The sequence below is a fragment of the Heteronotia binoei genome, chromosome 19, assembly GCF_032191835.1.
Source record: "Heteronotia binoei isolate CCM8104 ecotype False Entrance Well chromosome 19, APGP_CSIRO_Hbin_v1, whole genome shotgun sequence".
Lineage (NCBI taxonomy): Eukaryota > Metazoa > Chordata > Lepidosauria > Squamata > Gekkonidae > Heteronotia > Heteronotia binoei.
In genome coordinates this window covers 16,331,802-16,347,588 of record NC_083241.1, presented here as the reverse complement: position 1 = coordinate 16,347,588, position 15,787 = coordinate 16,331,802, and the positions used below count along the sequence as shown (strand labels likewise).

The 15,787-nt window shown below is 43.9% G+C and overlaps 1 protein-coding gene across 4 annotated transcripts in view; it reads left to right on the top strand.

The window, feature by feature from the left end:
* Positions 1–15,787, top strand: part of NTRK3 (neurotrophic receptor tyrosine kinase 3) — a 589,304-nt gene that overhangs the window by 192,043 nt on the left and 381,474 nt on the right. For all 4 annotated transcript variants that reach the window (XM_060260076.1, XM_060260077.1, XM_060260079.1 and 1 more), the window contains exon 4: positions 8,211–8,279. In XM_060260076.1, the coding sequence (XP_060116059.1) occupies positions 8,211–8,279 (69 nt within the window). The remainder of the gene's footprint in view (positions 1–8,210; positions 8,280–15,787) is intronic.

Sequence of the window (15,787 nt, the reverse complement as noted above, 5' to 3'; positions counted from 1 at the left end):
CCCACCAGTCAACAATAAAGATATTCACATTCCCAATGTGTGTACATGCATTTGATTTAATGCAAATATTAGACAAAATAAGACAAAGGAACAATAAGGTATTTGCACTCCCCCAATTCATGCACTTTGACATTTTCACATAGAACATAGCCTAAACAAAGTCCATAAGTCAGTGCTGTAGGGTGGAGTCCTTAAAAGTTCCACTTGTGACGTTGTATTGGAGAGAAAAGGAGGAACCATATAGAAAGGTGTCCTCACGGTTTCGCTTGTCTCACACTTCATCAGCCTCTTTTCTTACCATTTTTTTCCTTTCAAAACAAGTTTATTGTAGATAATACATGACAAGAGAATACGAAATAACAATAATAACAAAATACAATACAAAATAATAACTAGCAACCTAACAGTAGACAAAATAACAATAATAACAAAATAACATAAACAAGCAAAACACCCACCACCATCCCACCTAATAACAATCACACTACAAACTCCTCAATCATACAAGGAGCGTTCGAGGTCTAATAATTTACAATCTCTATTATTCCAGTTCTAAGCCTTTTCCTTTCACCCAAAGATAAACTGGATTCCACATCTCATTACATTTTTGCATGTTACCCTCCTGTAATCTTGTGGTCAACATATCCATCTCTGCGGCTTCCAATAGTTTTGCAATAAATTCCTCCCTATTTGGTATTTGGGGTGTCTTCCAATATTTAGCATAGAGAATTCTTGCTATGGTAACAATATGCAACAGTACTTTGTTGGTAGTCTTAGGAAGATTGTTTCTGCAAATACCTAAAAGATAAGCCGCCCTGAGCCACTTGTTGGGAAGGGTGGGATAGAAGTCATTAAATAAATAAATAAATAAATAAATAAATAAATAAATAAATAAATAAATAAATAAATAAGATATAATTCTGGTGTATGCGGTATATTTATTTTGAGAATTTTTTTGATCCATGTGCTAATCAGGGCCCAATATTTTTTGTCATGGTCACATTGCCACCATATGTGGTACATGGATCCTTTACTTTTTTTTACACTTCCAGCATTTGTTGGCATAGTCTGGGTAGATCTTTGCTAGTCATACCGGGGTGAGGTACCAACGGTATACCATTTTATACAAGTTCTCTTTATAGACCGCAGATCTTGTCAATTTAAGATTTTGTTTCCATATTCTATCCCATTCTTCTAATTCTATGTTATAACCAAAATCTCTTAGCCAATTTATCCAAGCCTCTTTTACTACTTCACCCTGCATTTTATCTTGAAGCAGCCATTTATACACATTTGAAATAAGTTTTTGGTTCATTTGCAATAGTTGGTCCAACTCATTTAATTTAGATTTTTTCGGGAAACCTTTCTTTGTCCCTTTGATATTTCGACTTTACTTGACATTGCAACCACCAATCTAATTTACCAATTTCCTCCAATCTCAAATTATTTTGATTATCCAGTAGGTTTCCATACGTGTTAGAACTTTCCTACCTAAACAAATTCGGATGCGTAGATGCCTCTATAGGCGATAACCATAAAGGAGTATATACATACTTACTCCTGATCTCAAGCCACACTCTTAATAAGGATTTTCTTATTTCATGCCTAACAAAAAGACTGCCTTTAAATGGGTTTTGGTACCAGATATAGTTATGCCAGCCCCTCTCTAATCCTGCCCCTTCAATGACTAACAGCCTTTTATTTTCTAAAGTAAGCCAATCTTTGAGCCATACAATACAACATGCTTTGTAATATAAATTCCAGTCTGGAAGTGAGAAGCCTCCTCTAGATTTACAATCTTGTAGGACTTTGAGCTTAATTCTGGGCTTCTTGCCCTGCCAAATAAATTCCGAAATCATTTTGTTGAGCTGGTAAAAAAATATCTTTGGCAGAATAATTGGGGCCATCTGAAAAAGAAACAAAATTCTAGGTAACACATTCATTTTAATTGTTGCAACCCTGCCTAGGAGCGAGATCTGTAAGCCTGTCCATTTACCTAAGTCGGATCGAATTTCTTTTAATATTTTTTCATAGTTGTCACGGTAAAGGTCTTTTAGGTCATTTGTAAATTGGATTCCTAGATATCTTGTTTTCTTAACGTATTTAAAGCCAGATTTTATTTCTAGTTGTATAATTTGTTCTTTATTCAAATTTTTTGTAAGGAATTGCGTTTTTTGCATATTAACTTTAAAGCCCGATACTTCACTATATTGATTTAATCTTTCCTTTAGTTGGTCTATTGATGACATTGGCTCTTCCAGAATGCATATTAAATCATCCGCAAAAGCTTGTATCTGAAATTCTTCGTTCTTGATTTTAGTACCTTTGATCCTGTTGTCATCTCTTATTTTTTTGTTAAGAATTCTAAGGTTACGATAAAGAGGAGAGGAGATAAAGGGCATCCTTGCCTGGTACCTTGTTCTATTTCAATTGAGTCTGTTCTGATTCCGTTAAAACTTACTCTTGCGTTCTGTTTTGTGTAAATGGCTTTTACTAATTGACTAAATTTCTCCCCACATCCCATTGCTACTAATGATTTTAAAATGAAATTCCAGTTGACTCTGTCAAATGCTTTTTTGGCATCAATCATTATCCCAGCGAACTGTTTCTCTGGGTGTTCTTTGTAGAACTCCATCAAGTTTGATAACCATCTCACATTTTGTCTCATTAGCCTCCCTGATACAAATCCAGTTTGGTCTTCATGCACCACAGATGTAATTATTTTCTTGAGTCTGTTTGCCAGGATTGTTGCAAAAATTTTGTAGTCACTATTTAGTAGTGAGATAGGTCTGTAATTTTTAATGTTAGTAGGGTTTTCTTACCATTTTCTGGAGCCACAGTAACTTTCAGACATGGGTCAACTCATGCTCAAAACCTCTGCTGCCGGTTATCCCAGATAAGACTCCGCACACTTAACCACTACACCAAACTGGTGTCTGCGCATCATTTGGAGATGTTGGGATGGTCTGGCATTTGGCAAACCTCTATGGTTTAACAATAAAGTTTTGCCCAAATGCCAAAGTGTCCTCAAAGATACCCTGGCATTACTTCTGGGTGCTCAGGGAGAGTAGTCAGTGCACTGCCGGCAATGCCAGCATGTCACCAGTGAGCCTTTCCTCCACGCAACCCTGAAATGTGGAGTTTGGTTGGCTTACACCTGTGATACTCACTCTGTGGCTTGGGGGCCCTATGTCACTCTTTGACATGGCCCCTGTGGCTCTTCTGAGTACTGTTACCCGAGTTGGCAGCTATCCCATGTTTCAGGGAAGTGGGCAAGGCCCTTACCTGGTGAGGCTTGTGGCTGGCAGGTGGTTCCCACCTTGAAACTTCCACTGTCAGAGGTACAGGTAAGCTGTACAGGCCTCATGCCAGGGTTGGGAAGTAAATGTGGCTCTTTTGGGTTGATGGTCATTGCAAATGTGGAGTACTGTTAGCTTACACAATGTGTATATTGCTCTGTGATTTCCTTCATTTGCATGTTGTGTTGGAGCTGGGCAAATAGAGTCAAAATACCACCCCTGGAAGATAAATAATGGGTACTGAGTGAGAATTGTTTCTGCCATGCATGGCTCTCACAAAAGTGCAGATGTTGTAGAAGTTGCAGTTTCTTATGTCCAATCTGGGCTCATTGATTCTGTCACATGGAGGCTGACGAGTTTGTAAACAGTAGAAAGGCATTGTAGGTTCACAACTCTGTGTGTGTGTGTGGTATGCATGCAGATGAACCCAGGATGGTGTTGCTGATTTTAACTCCCCACCTTTCTCCCTAATGGGGACCCAAGGCAGTTTATTTTGTTCTCATCTCCTCCATTTTGTTCTCACAGCAGCCCTGTGAGGTAGCTTTGGCTGAGAGTGTGTGACTAGCCCAAGGTCACCCAGCAAGCTTCTGTGGCAGAGTGAGAATTCAAATCTGGGTCTCTCCATCCACTACAACCACACTGGCTCATTTATTAGGTCCCATTACACCATTTTTAATATACCACACTCTAACTCCTTGTAAAGATGCCAGTTAGGTCCACAATTAATTTTAGCTTTGTAAAAGGGGAAAGTATATGTCTTACCACACCCTCACAAACATGTGAACATGTATTCAGATTGCAGTGAGGAATTAGTTTTCATATATGTGCAAGGAGCAGAAAACCAGAATATTTTACCTATGGAGGTGGCCGAGAGTAGCAAGTTTTCAGCTGGAAAAAGGATGGCTGAGTGTAAAGATGTTAAAAGGAATATGGACCTTCTAGAACAGGGGTAGGGAACGTTGGCTTTCTAGGTGTTTTTTGCCTACAACTCCCATCAGTCCCAGCCAGCATGGCCAATGCCTGGGGCAGATGGGAGTTGTAGGCAAAAAACATCTGGAGAGCCAACGTTCCCTACCCCTGTTCTAGAGGAATTGGTACAATTAGGGTGAGGAGACTTTAGCCAAAGCAAATACTAGCGGTACTAAATCAAAGCAGACAAATACCTTATCATAACCAGGGCTTTATTTTTTTTTAGCAGGAACGTACAGGAACGCAGTTCTGGCTGGCTTGATGCCAGGAAGTGTGGCCTAATATGCAAATGAGTTCCTTCTGGGCTTTTTCTACAAAGAAAACCCTGATCATAACTAACAATATAATAACAACAACCAAGCATCCAGCAGATCTGCTCCAGCTTGGAGTGAGAGTTACTCTTAACTAAGAAGAAGAAGAAGATATCGGATTTATATCCTGCCCTCCACTCCGAATTTCAGAGTCTCAGAGTGGCTCACAATCTCTTTTATCTTCCTCCCCCACAACAGACACTCTGCGAGGTGGATGGGGCTGGAGAGGGCTCTCACAGCAGCTGCCCTTTCAAGGACAACCTTTGCGAGAGCTATGGCTGACCCAAGGCCATTCCAGCAGGTGCAAGTGGAGGAGTGGGGAACCAAACCCGGTTCTCCCAGATAAGAGTCCACACACTGAACCACTACATCAAACTGGCTCTCTAAACTAAAAAAAGAGAGCAAATGTGGAGGGAAACTGGGAATTTGGACAGAGGAGAAGTGAAATTTGTTGGGATGGAGGTGTCCAGTCTTCCAGATGTGAGGCCAAAATAGCAGAGAGGAACAAAATGCCCGTTCTCAGTAGCGCTGTGTAGATTAAAAAATAAAGGGAGATAGTTCAAGACGGGGAGGAAAGATTCACCTGTCCCGGTCAGTGAAGAAATCAGATGAAAGAAGGAGGGATTCAAAGTGTGTAGGGAGTATCTGTTGTGGTTCAGTTGTTATTCAGGATCAGACTTCCATGACTGGCTCTAAAGCCAGGCTAGTTATGCTGTTTTTGGCCCAAGGCATAAAATGGGTTCTTTTCATGAAACAAAAGATTATGACAGAGGATAACGGAATACTTGAGAATTGGGAAACTTATCAGGAGAAAACTGTAGAACTGACTAAATGGCATCGGGGAAGGGCAACAGAAAGGAATGTTTTTGCTTGAATTATAATTCAGGATTACAAAACTGGAGACTTGAAGCTGAGTCATATATTTGGTGGGAAACTTTGGGGACAATGGAATGATTTGAATCATAGGTTCGATGTGCTTTTTCTTTTAAAAAATAAAGTTTTCCTTTCTTCTCCCCACCCCATAACAGTATCTCCTGAGCGTATGCAAGAACAAACTTGGCATCTAAGTCTGTTGCAGGCCTTGGTCTGTGCTGTGTTGGATGGTCCATTGTTGTTGTTGGGAAACAATTTAAGTTTTTTTTGGGGGGGGGGATTTCTGTAAAAAAGGAAAGGCCTGGCAGGTTCTCACAAGTGGCTGTGATGCTCTACTGGGCATGCCCAGGTCACTGCACTCTCTTTAAAGGGGAAATAGCTCCTTTGGCCTCCACATCAGCAGTGAGATGAGATGACAGTGGTGGGATTTCTGTGACTGTTGTCACCCTAGAATCTGCTGCCTGAAGCCACTGGCCCATGATTGAGGGGCAGAGACATGGTTGAACTAGATGACCCTGGAGGTCCCTTCCAACTCTATGATTCTGTGGTATGGGTGTCACCACTACAATGACATCACTTTTGGGGGATACCCACCTTTTGAAATCGGTCAGAATCCTATGGTTTTATCACAGAGCTTCCAGTAACTCCTGGAACTACCACAGTTGTGCCTGTGTATTCAGAAGTGATGCCATTGTGTGGGTGAAGATGGTGAATTTTTATCTTAAACTTTTATTTTAATTTTTACTCCCCCCCCCCTTTGCTCCAGGGGGAAAGTAGGGGGACTGGGGACTTGGGATGGGGGATTCCCCTCCGTGACCAGGGGTTTGGCAGCCCTACACACTGTGGTAGAGCCAGACACAGTGATCACTTTAAGTTGATTTCTGGGCGTCCTCCTTTGTTTCTGGGCTCTATTTCCCCCACTCCTTAAATCACTGTATTAAATGGGTCACAAGCCAGCGCTGACTTTGATGGCTTTGTCTCGTTCATATCAATTTAAGTTACATGAAATGTTAAGTGTGGGATAAATCAAAGAAAAAAATTAAAAGAGTGAAAATCTGTCTGATTTGAATATAGATTGCCGAATCGAGCTCTTCTTGGCCAAGTCTATGGAATGCTTGGTTGCTGTGATAGGTTGCAGGGCTCTGATGATAGTAGGCACACGCCCAGCACATAGCAGTGTCGGACCAGGGTCTGAGAGGCCTGGGTTCAAATTCCTGCTCTGTCATGAAGGGCTGCTGCGTGACCTTGGATCAGTCCTACAGTTTGTCTAAGCTACCTCGCAGGGTTGTTATGACGCCAAAATGGAAACAAAAACAATGATGTAAGCCACCTTGGGGTCCCTATTGGGGAGGGAAGGCAGGGTATAACTGAAGTAAATAAATAAATAAATCTATTTGCTTACATTCTTCTTTGGCTGAGGACTGATGTATAAATGGATCCTTGGTGAATAGGGCATTTACTACTTACCGTATTTTTCGGACCACTAGACGCACTTTTTCCCTCCAAAAAAGTGTGTGTGGGGAAAGTGTGTGCGTCTTATGGAGCAAAGGGACGATAGGACATACCTTCCTCCGGGGGGGGGGTGCGATCCGCTGCCTCCGCCTCCGATCCTGGCGCTTCCCCCGTGCCTGCCTGCCTGGCTCCAGCTCTGCTTCCAGCAAGCACTGGGATCGCTCCATGCTGCCCCCACCGCAAACCCAGCGCTTCGCGAACGCCGGCTGCAGAGGGGGCAGCGTGCTTCCTCCGTGCCTGTCTGCCTGGCTCCAGCTCTGATGCTTAAAGCAAGCGCTGGGATCGGAGGGCGGAGGGAGCGATCCTGACGCTTGCTGTAAGCGTCAGAGCTGGAGTCAGGCAGACAGGCACGGAGGAAGCACGCTGCCCCCTCCGCAGTTGGCACTCGCGAAGCACTGGGTTTGCGGTGGGGGCAGTGTGGAGCGATCCCAGCGCTTGCTGGAAGCAGAGCTGGAGCCAGGCAGGCAGGCGCGGGGGAAGCGCCGGGATCAGAGGCGGAGGCAGCGGATCGCCCCCCAGGAGGAAGGTGCGTCCTATGGTCCAGAGCACCTTATGGATCGAAAAATACAGTAATTCGAAGGCTTTTAAAATCCTCGTCTTCTGAGTTTCTGGAATTCTGGATTGCAGACTTGTTTTGTGACTGTGCACTGCCTGCATTGGTCAGGCAGAGTTTGCCGCCTCTTTCAGTTTCTCAAGTTCTTCCTTGACGTTTCTTCTCCACAGTGATACCAGTAAATCATCATGAATTGATAAAATATTGTGAGGAAAAAGCAACTAATTCCATACAGAATGGTATCGAGATTGTTTTTAAATGCTCAGTGTTTTGCCAAGGGATATTTTTGAGCAGAAGCGCACAGGAACACAGTTCTGGCTGGCTTGGCATCAGGGGGTGTGGCCTAAAATGCAAATAAGTTCATGCTGAGCTTTTTCTGCCCATGTGCAGGTAGCACATGTACCTCTGTGAAACACTGCACAAAAACAATCTGGATGCAGCTATATATGTTCTTACATCAGGACTAACACTTTTCTGTATTTTATCAATGCATACCTTCAATCTGCATTTGATAGGGTTTCAATGCTTCAATAAAGTTAACATACGAAATTTTTAGAAATGTTCCTAGTTTAGATGGACTCTAAAGAGAACTATACTGTCTTGTGTGGTGAAATAAAGGACTGAGCTAAAGTGAGAAACCTGTAGTGCTAGCAGAATGATTCACTGCAAATGCATTTTCTTCTTCATTTTCAGAAACCTCTCTGGGAACCGGCTGACGACGCTGCCATGGCTCCTCTTCAAGACCTTGAGACTTGCAGAACTGTAAGTTTGAGTCTGGAAGTAGGTGGCATGGAATGTTCAAAGAAATGGCCAGTGAAGGGTAGAACCACGTCCCGTAAAGATAGGCACAAGGCTGCTGCAGGAATTAGTGGTTCTGTGTTGAAATCTGTTCTCCATTATGGGAAGCAAAAATTGTCCATATCCTGGCATTGCATACTTCCCTACCTCGAAATATGGATGGAGCGGGGGAGGGGGAGAACTTTTAAAACAACAGAATTGTAAAAATCCTCCCTGCTCATTTCTAAATGTTCTCTGAATTTCCTCAATTTTTCCATTTTTCAAAAACTAGGGGGGAGGGAGGTTGGAAAATGGATGAAAAGAGCTAAGTCTCCTCCTTGATGTTTTCTCTAGTTTTTTTTTCCAGACCTTCCCATCCTTAATTCTGCCATTACCTGATTTGTAATCTGTGATGCAAAAGAGTCAGTCCTGTGGTGACAGAGATCTGTGAAGGCATTCTGTGGCCAAGGGATGCACCTCTTAGGGTGATTACAGATGGCCATCTTGGGGCGGCATGAAGCTGCCCTAAAGAGAACCGGCTGGAAAAGGAGCGGACCGGAAGCCTCCAGACAGCATGTGGCTCGCGCCTGAAACAGGGACATGCTGTGTGCACCCTGGTGGAGCTTCTGGTGTGCCCCCAGGCTACTCCCCAGACACTTACAGGCCTTCCAAACAGCCAGGAAGTGCCTCAAAGTCACCTTGGAATTTAGGCACTATTTTGTAAGTGCTGCCTTTCTGAGGCGGCTTCAATCTGGCCCCAGGAGGGCTGCAGTCAGGACGGGGATGGGAGGCAAATGTGCACATGTGGAAACACTTTTTTTTAAATCTGCCTGTCTCCCGTCCTGGGGGTGGCTTAAAATGCCCATCTGTTATCACCCTTAATGTAGCAGTGACCAAGAAGAGAAAGGAGAGAAGAGTGATCTGAAGAATCCATTGTCAGGATTTTCCCAGTTACTCTTACTGGGAGGGGCATGCAAGAGGTCAGCTCTTAATATTTACTAGCAGGAATCATTTTGTAGAAAAAGAGGTGCCGAAACTCATTTGCATAACTCATTTGCATATGTCACACACCCTTGGCATCACCAGAAAGTGTATTCAATTATATCAGCTCTGCATTGACCTTAAAATGCTTCTTGAATTTCAGTTGTCATAACAAAACCTTACTCCTATGATACTTTTTAAATTACTTTCTCCTATGTGGCCACAGTGACAGGATGAAGATTTCAATCTGTTTGTTTTATATGTTTTGGTTGTCTTCCCATTTTTTGTGGGGAAAAATATTAGAAAGTTTGTCAAACCTTAGCATTCAGCAAAATTCTCATGGAGGTTTGAACAATGGATCCTAGAAGCAAGTTGCAGGGAGGGGGGAAGGTTTAAGAAAGAAATACCTCAATAAATTTTAGAGGTTCTGGAGCTCTGCTCCTGTGAGCTCCTACCCAAAATGAGGTCTGTTTACTAGAGATGGGCAGGTCTTGTTCTTTGTTTTTCTTTCTGCATCACTACCAGCTCTTCTGTTCTATGGTACTGGTTCTCCATGGATATTCTGCAAGACTGTTTTGAGTATTTGCAGAGTTTCCAAGTGTTTTTTGCATTCCCATATTTCCTTGACCCAAAGAAAACTAACCCCCTGTTGATATTAAAGATGATTTAGGATACCTGCTCATGCCACAGGATCTACAATATCTACTAGAAATAATAGTGATGGATCACCGGGGGAATCATAGTATTTATTTAGCTTCTTTTTGTTGTTGATGCTGATGGATTTCCAGATTCTTAAACATTTTAAAAAGAAGTGCACAAAGTAATGATATCTACAGATATCTTCTTCCTGGGCTACATCATGGTTGGCCAAAGATATTAATATTTGTACATTTGGTTGGTGGTCCTGCTATATAATGTCCAAATATGCTTTGGAATTTGAACCTATTATCTGAACAGTTAGAAGGGCTAGTCTTTTTAAAATGAACATGGAGATTCTTGGGATGCGGAATTTAGTCAAACAAAATTGGTTGTAAAATAACCATTCATTAAATTGTCCTGATCAGGGCTGCACATCTCTGTGTCTGTGTGACTGAGATGTTCCACAAATTATACATTTATTTTGGTTGGTGTTAGAACTGGGGCTGACAATTCCTCATGAGAGAATGAGGACGCCATGTCCTCATGGAGAAGAAAAACCATGATGCACCCTGAGGTATCTGGGCCCTCAGACCTCAAGGTCCAGCCATGCAGCCAGACTTCAGGCCTCTGAAACAGCTGCAGGCACTCAATCCTATAAATAAGCCCAGTCTGCCTCTGGTTGTTGTTGGATCAACAACGCCAACAATATTTATCATCCCTGACGCGAGTTCTTCCAGACTGGGGTCCCTGGGTACAAGCAGGACAGTGGGACAGCAAGAATGCTGCCAAAACATTATGCATTAGTTTCAGATAATACATGTAACATGTCTGTCCATTTTCTCCCTGGAAGATACCAATATCTTACTGTATAAATAAACTATATCATCTACCTGTTGTTCCATTTTACCCTACCTCTAAGGAGCTCGGGGCAAAGTGTATGACTCTCCTTTCTCCCTCACTGTGTTCAGCAGCCCTATGAAACTGGCAGAGTGAGGGAGCTAAGGTCTTTTGGTGAGTTTCACACCTGAGCAGGGATCTGAACTTGAGTAGTGTGTCTTCTCATTGGCCTGGGTGGGGCAGGCTAGACTGATCTCATCAGATCTCAGAAGCTAACCAGGGTCAGTCTTGGCTAGTACTTGATTGGGAGACCTCTAAGAAAGTCCAGGGTTGCTACACAGAAGCAGGAAATGGCAAACCACCTCTGTTTGTCTCTTGCCTTGAAAGCTCCAGGAGGAGTCACCATAAGTTGGCTAGGACTTGATGTCACTTTACACATGCAGTGATGTCATCAGGGTCAGACTTCAGGAGATAAGTCCAGGCACCATCTCAAAGACTGAGATGTAACTTCACAATTAAAGCATACATTACTATCCAGAGGGGGCCATTAAGTCCACAGTCTAATAGCACCACTGAATCTGGATCTTCCTAGTCCAAGCTCAGCAGACTAACAACTGCACTGCACTGGCTGTTGAGAGGTATCTTCAACTAACTGGGACCTGTGGGGATGGGTGAGTGATAGAGCATCTGCTTTGCATGCTGAAGATTCCAGGTTCAGTCCCTGGCCTCTCCGGTTAAGAGTGGTTTGAAAGACTTTTACCTGAGACTCTGGAGAGCTGCTGCTAGTCAGAGCAGACAACATTGATCTTGGTAGACCAGCAGTCTGGCTCAGGGTAAGGTAGCTTCATGGGAGTGACCCTTGAACATATGAAGCTGCCTTATACTGAATCAGACCCTTGAACATATGAAGCTGCCTTATACTGAATCAGACCCTTGGTCCATCAGAGTCAGTGTTGTCTACTCAGACTGGCAGTGGCTCTCCAGAGTCTCAAGCTGAGGTTTTTCCACACATATTACCTGGACCCTTTTTAGTTGGAGATGCTGGGGATTGAACCTGGGACCTTCTGCTTACCAAGCAGATGCTCTACCCCTGAGCCACCGTCCCTGACCCATAGATATTGGTTTACTTGAAGGGTCTACTGAATGCCAGGGTTGACAGTTGAAATCTCAAAGCTCCCCAGTCTCTTGTGTTTGCACATCATCCTGGTGCTATTTATGCAGGCCTGTAGAAGTACAAACTTGTTGACCCCGCTTCCCAGGAACAATTGAAGCACTTTCCCTTCCACGGCATGTGAGATAGGCTAGTGCTTCCCTTGGGGGTGTAGCAGGTCTGCAGCCTCTTGAATTATAGATAAAGCATTCAGCACTGCAAGGGAAGAATAAGTGGACATGAAATCAATGGAGTGCTGCCCTGGTGACCTGTTTTGTTGAGTTTTAGAAATAGTTGTGTGTTGGAAATAAAAGCATATATGTTATGTAGGATTCGTCCCAGAGGATCATGAGCAGATCCCATTCATCCTCACCTGTGATCAATAGAGCTGTAAGTGAGAAGTGACTTATGGAAGAATAAAGACTGGTCCCTCAAGTGGGAGTCGATGTGTTATCACTAGTGTAATCATAGGGGGGGCGGGTTTCCCCCTTGTTGAGTCGTTAAATCCAAAATATATGGATAGCAATATGAGAGACGTAAAGCAACACCCATCCTTGAGGGGAGAGGCCAGACTAAAATACTGAGTTGGTATTGATTGCTTCTGCTAATGGCAGGTCCAAATTTTTCATGCCCTGCTTTGATGTAATAGTTGGAGAGTTGCAAGTGGGTTGCGGCTACGGATTTCATTGTTGTTCAGAATTAGATTTAAGGAGGGCCAATGGGACGTGTTCTCCTGTCTCAGGGGTGGGCATGGTGGGAGGTGGTTTCAAATCACAGCTGATACATGGTGACCCCTGTGGGGTTTTCAATTCAAGAGATGAACAGAGGTGGTTTTGCCATTGCCTGCCTTTGCATGGCAACCCTGGACTTCCTTGGTGGTCTTCTATTCAAGTAGTAACCAGGAACAAACCCTGTTTAGCTTCTGAGAGCTGACAAGTCTGGGACCTCCAGGGCAAGGCAGCTCAATGGAAGGGCCTCTGTTTTAGGCACAGAAGGTCCCTGGTTCAGTCATTGGCCTCTCTAGTTAAAAAGCTGAGATAGCAGGGATTGGGAAAAATCCTTTTCTGTCTGAAGACTCACATCACATCACACAACCTTTATTGGCAATGGCATAACAGCATGAATCCAGATGGATTGCAATAGGATCTATGGACAAAAGGAACATCTCCTCCTAGAAGCATAGTAATTTTGCTACAGATTCAATGATTTTGCACTTATTTGAGAAGTTCTTACGATCTTCAGATCGACCCTCTAAAGGTTTCAGAAAAGGCTTTTTTTAAAAAAAGCGAGTGTCATAACATTTACAGTGCAAGGGATCATTATCTTCAGTTTCCCTCATCCCGTATGGACACAACCTCTCTGAATATGGAATTTTCTTAAATCTCCCATATAGCACCGTAGATGGGAGAACTTTAAAACAGGCCAGCATAAACGCCCTGCAAAGCTGAGGATCACACAGGCAAGATAAATATTCAGGCAGGGTAAAAGACTCAAAATAATGAGTTACCAGTTAGAATAAGCCAATACTGAGCTACCTAAATCCTATTTAGCATAAAGGAGCTTCATGTAGGATATCGAGTGGTATTCTCAGTTCCCACGGCATACCTCGCATCTTTGACAGCCAGAGCGGATCATTCTTTAACACCCCTCTTCTATACAACAAGATTATTTTCAGTAATAATCATGAAATAAATGCACAGTATCTGCAATGGCTCTAGTATAGAAAATCAACACAGGCCACTTCTTAGATTGCAGCACTGATTAAATGTGAGAGGCTGTGGTAGCACAATGTCCCACAGATGAGCTCTTCTATGAGGGGCTGGCCCTGCCAGTAGGCAAACTAGGTGATTGCCTAGAGTGCCGGCTTTCTGGGGGTGCAGAATTGGGCACCCCCCCATGTGACTCAGTGATGTTATCAGTGTGGGGGCAGGGCACAAGAAGTTAGTCTTGCCTGGGGGACCAGCCCTGCTTCTACCTTGAGGACATCATGTTAAAATTGGTCTCCCTGCAGAATGGTTGGCATGGAGATAAAGAAACAGGCCTGTCTGAGGCGACGTTGCAGAACAAGAGCATAGCACAGTGTTTTATAAACATAAAGTACCACTCTAGGGTTGTTGCCAGATGCACCCCAAGCAATTAAGAGCCTTGGCATCGAGGAAAGACTAAATAGATCAGGGGTGCCAAACACATTTGTAATGAGGGCCAGATCTGACATGAAAGAGACCTTGTTGGGCCAGGCCATGTCTGGTTGGGCCGAGCTGTGTCAGGCCAGGCCATGTGTGTACCTATTTAAGATTAGGTAGCAAAGATATCAATTTTATAAAGAACATAGACAAACACAAATATATATATATATATATATATATATATATATATATATATATATATATATATATATATATATATATATATATATATATATATATATATATATATATATTAAAAAGTAAAACATGGTTAAAATGTTAGCACTCATTGGTCTTAAAGGTGCTTTCTTTGTATTTCTCCCATGGAATACAGGGAAATGGGCAAATGAAACTCTGGCTCTTTCCTTCCTTCCCCACGGGACCAGGAGGGGGAGGAGCCTCAGTCAATAGAAGGAAAGAGAGACTTGGCTCAGTAGCTCTGCTATGCAACTGAGAGAGCCTGGCAAAGCAAGCTCTCCATCCCCAAGGGAGAAGCCTCAGCCAATGGAGAAAATAGAGGCTTTGCTCTGAAGTTCCTGTGCAATTGAGCAAGCCTTGCAAAGCAAGCTGTGATGCAGAAGGAAGCAAGGGAGAGGGAGAAGGAAGCAGATGACAGCCAGATGCTCAGGGGCCTGATAAGAGCCCTCCGAGGTCTTGATTTGGCCCCCGAACTGCATGTTTGACACCCCTGAAATAGATTTTTTGCAAGGGGGGGGGAGAAGAGGGAGAAAGAGTGCGGAATCACCCCTTCACCCCTTCCTGGGCCAGAACAACTTTCTTCAGAATCTGTTGCTTTCCCCACAAAACTAGGCTTCCACAGGAGTAGGTAGGGTTACCAACTCAAGATGAGGCCTGGAGTTCTGGAATGACAAGGGGAAGTGGTGGCTGCGGCGGCTGCAAACGGAAGCGGCTGAGGAGGCCACCTGCTGGTGAGTTTGTGTTAGGGTTTCCCAGGTCCCTCCTGACCACTAGCAGGCGATGGGGTGGTAGATCCAGGTTGGGAAGCTCACGGAGATTTGGGAATGGAGCCTTAGGAGGACAGGGACCTCAGATGGGTGCAATGCCGCAGGAGTCCACCTCCAAGTTTGTTGTAGTGGTTAAGTGTGCAGACTCTTATCTGGGAGAACCGGGTTTGATTCCCCACTCCTCCACTTGCACCTGCTGGGATGGCCTTGGGTCAGCCATAGCCCTGGCAGAGGTTGTCCTTGAAAGGGCAGCTGCTGTGAGAGCCCTCTCCAGCCCCACCCACCTCATAGGGTGTCTGTTGTGGGGGAGAAAGGGAAAGGAGATTGTGAGCCGCTCTGAGACTCTTCGGAGTGGAGGGCGGGATAGAAATCCAATATCATCTTCATCTACCTCACAGGGTGTCTGTTGTGGGGGAGGAAGGGAAAGGAGATTGTGAGCCGCTCTGAGACTCTTCGGAGTGGAGGGCGGGATATAAATCCATATCTTCTTCATCTTCTTCAAAGCATTTTCTGTCATTTTCTGATCTCTGTCATCTGGAGATGAACTGTAATTCCAGGGGATCCCCAGTTCCCACCTGAAGGCTGGCATCCCTATAAAATGGGCGTGCAGATTGTCTGCTGGGCTGGGTGTGCCAGGTTGACAGCCTCCATGTCCACGGCCAGCTATCGCTTCTATTTGTTGCACCGGTTCTGGAACTAGATCTTCACTTGGGTCTCAGATATGGAGATCTGGCC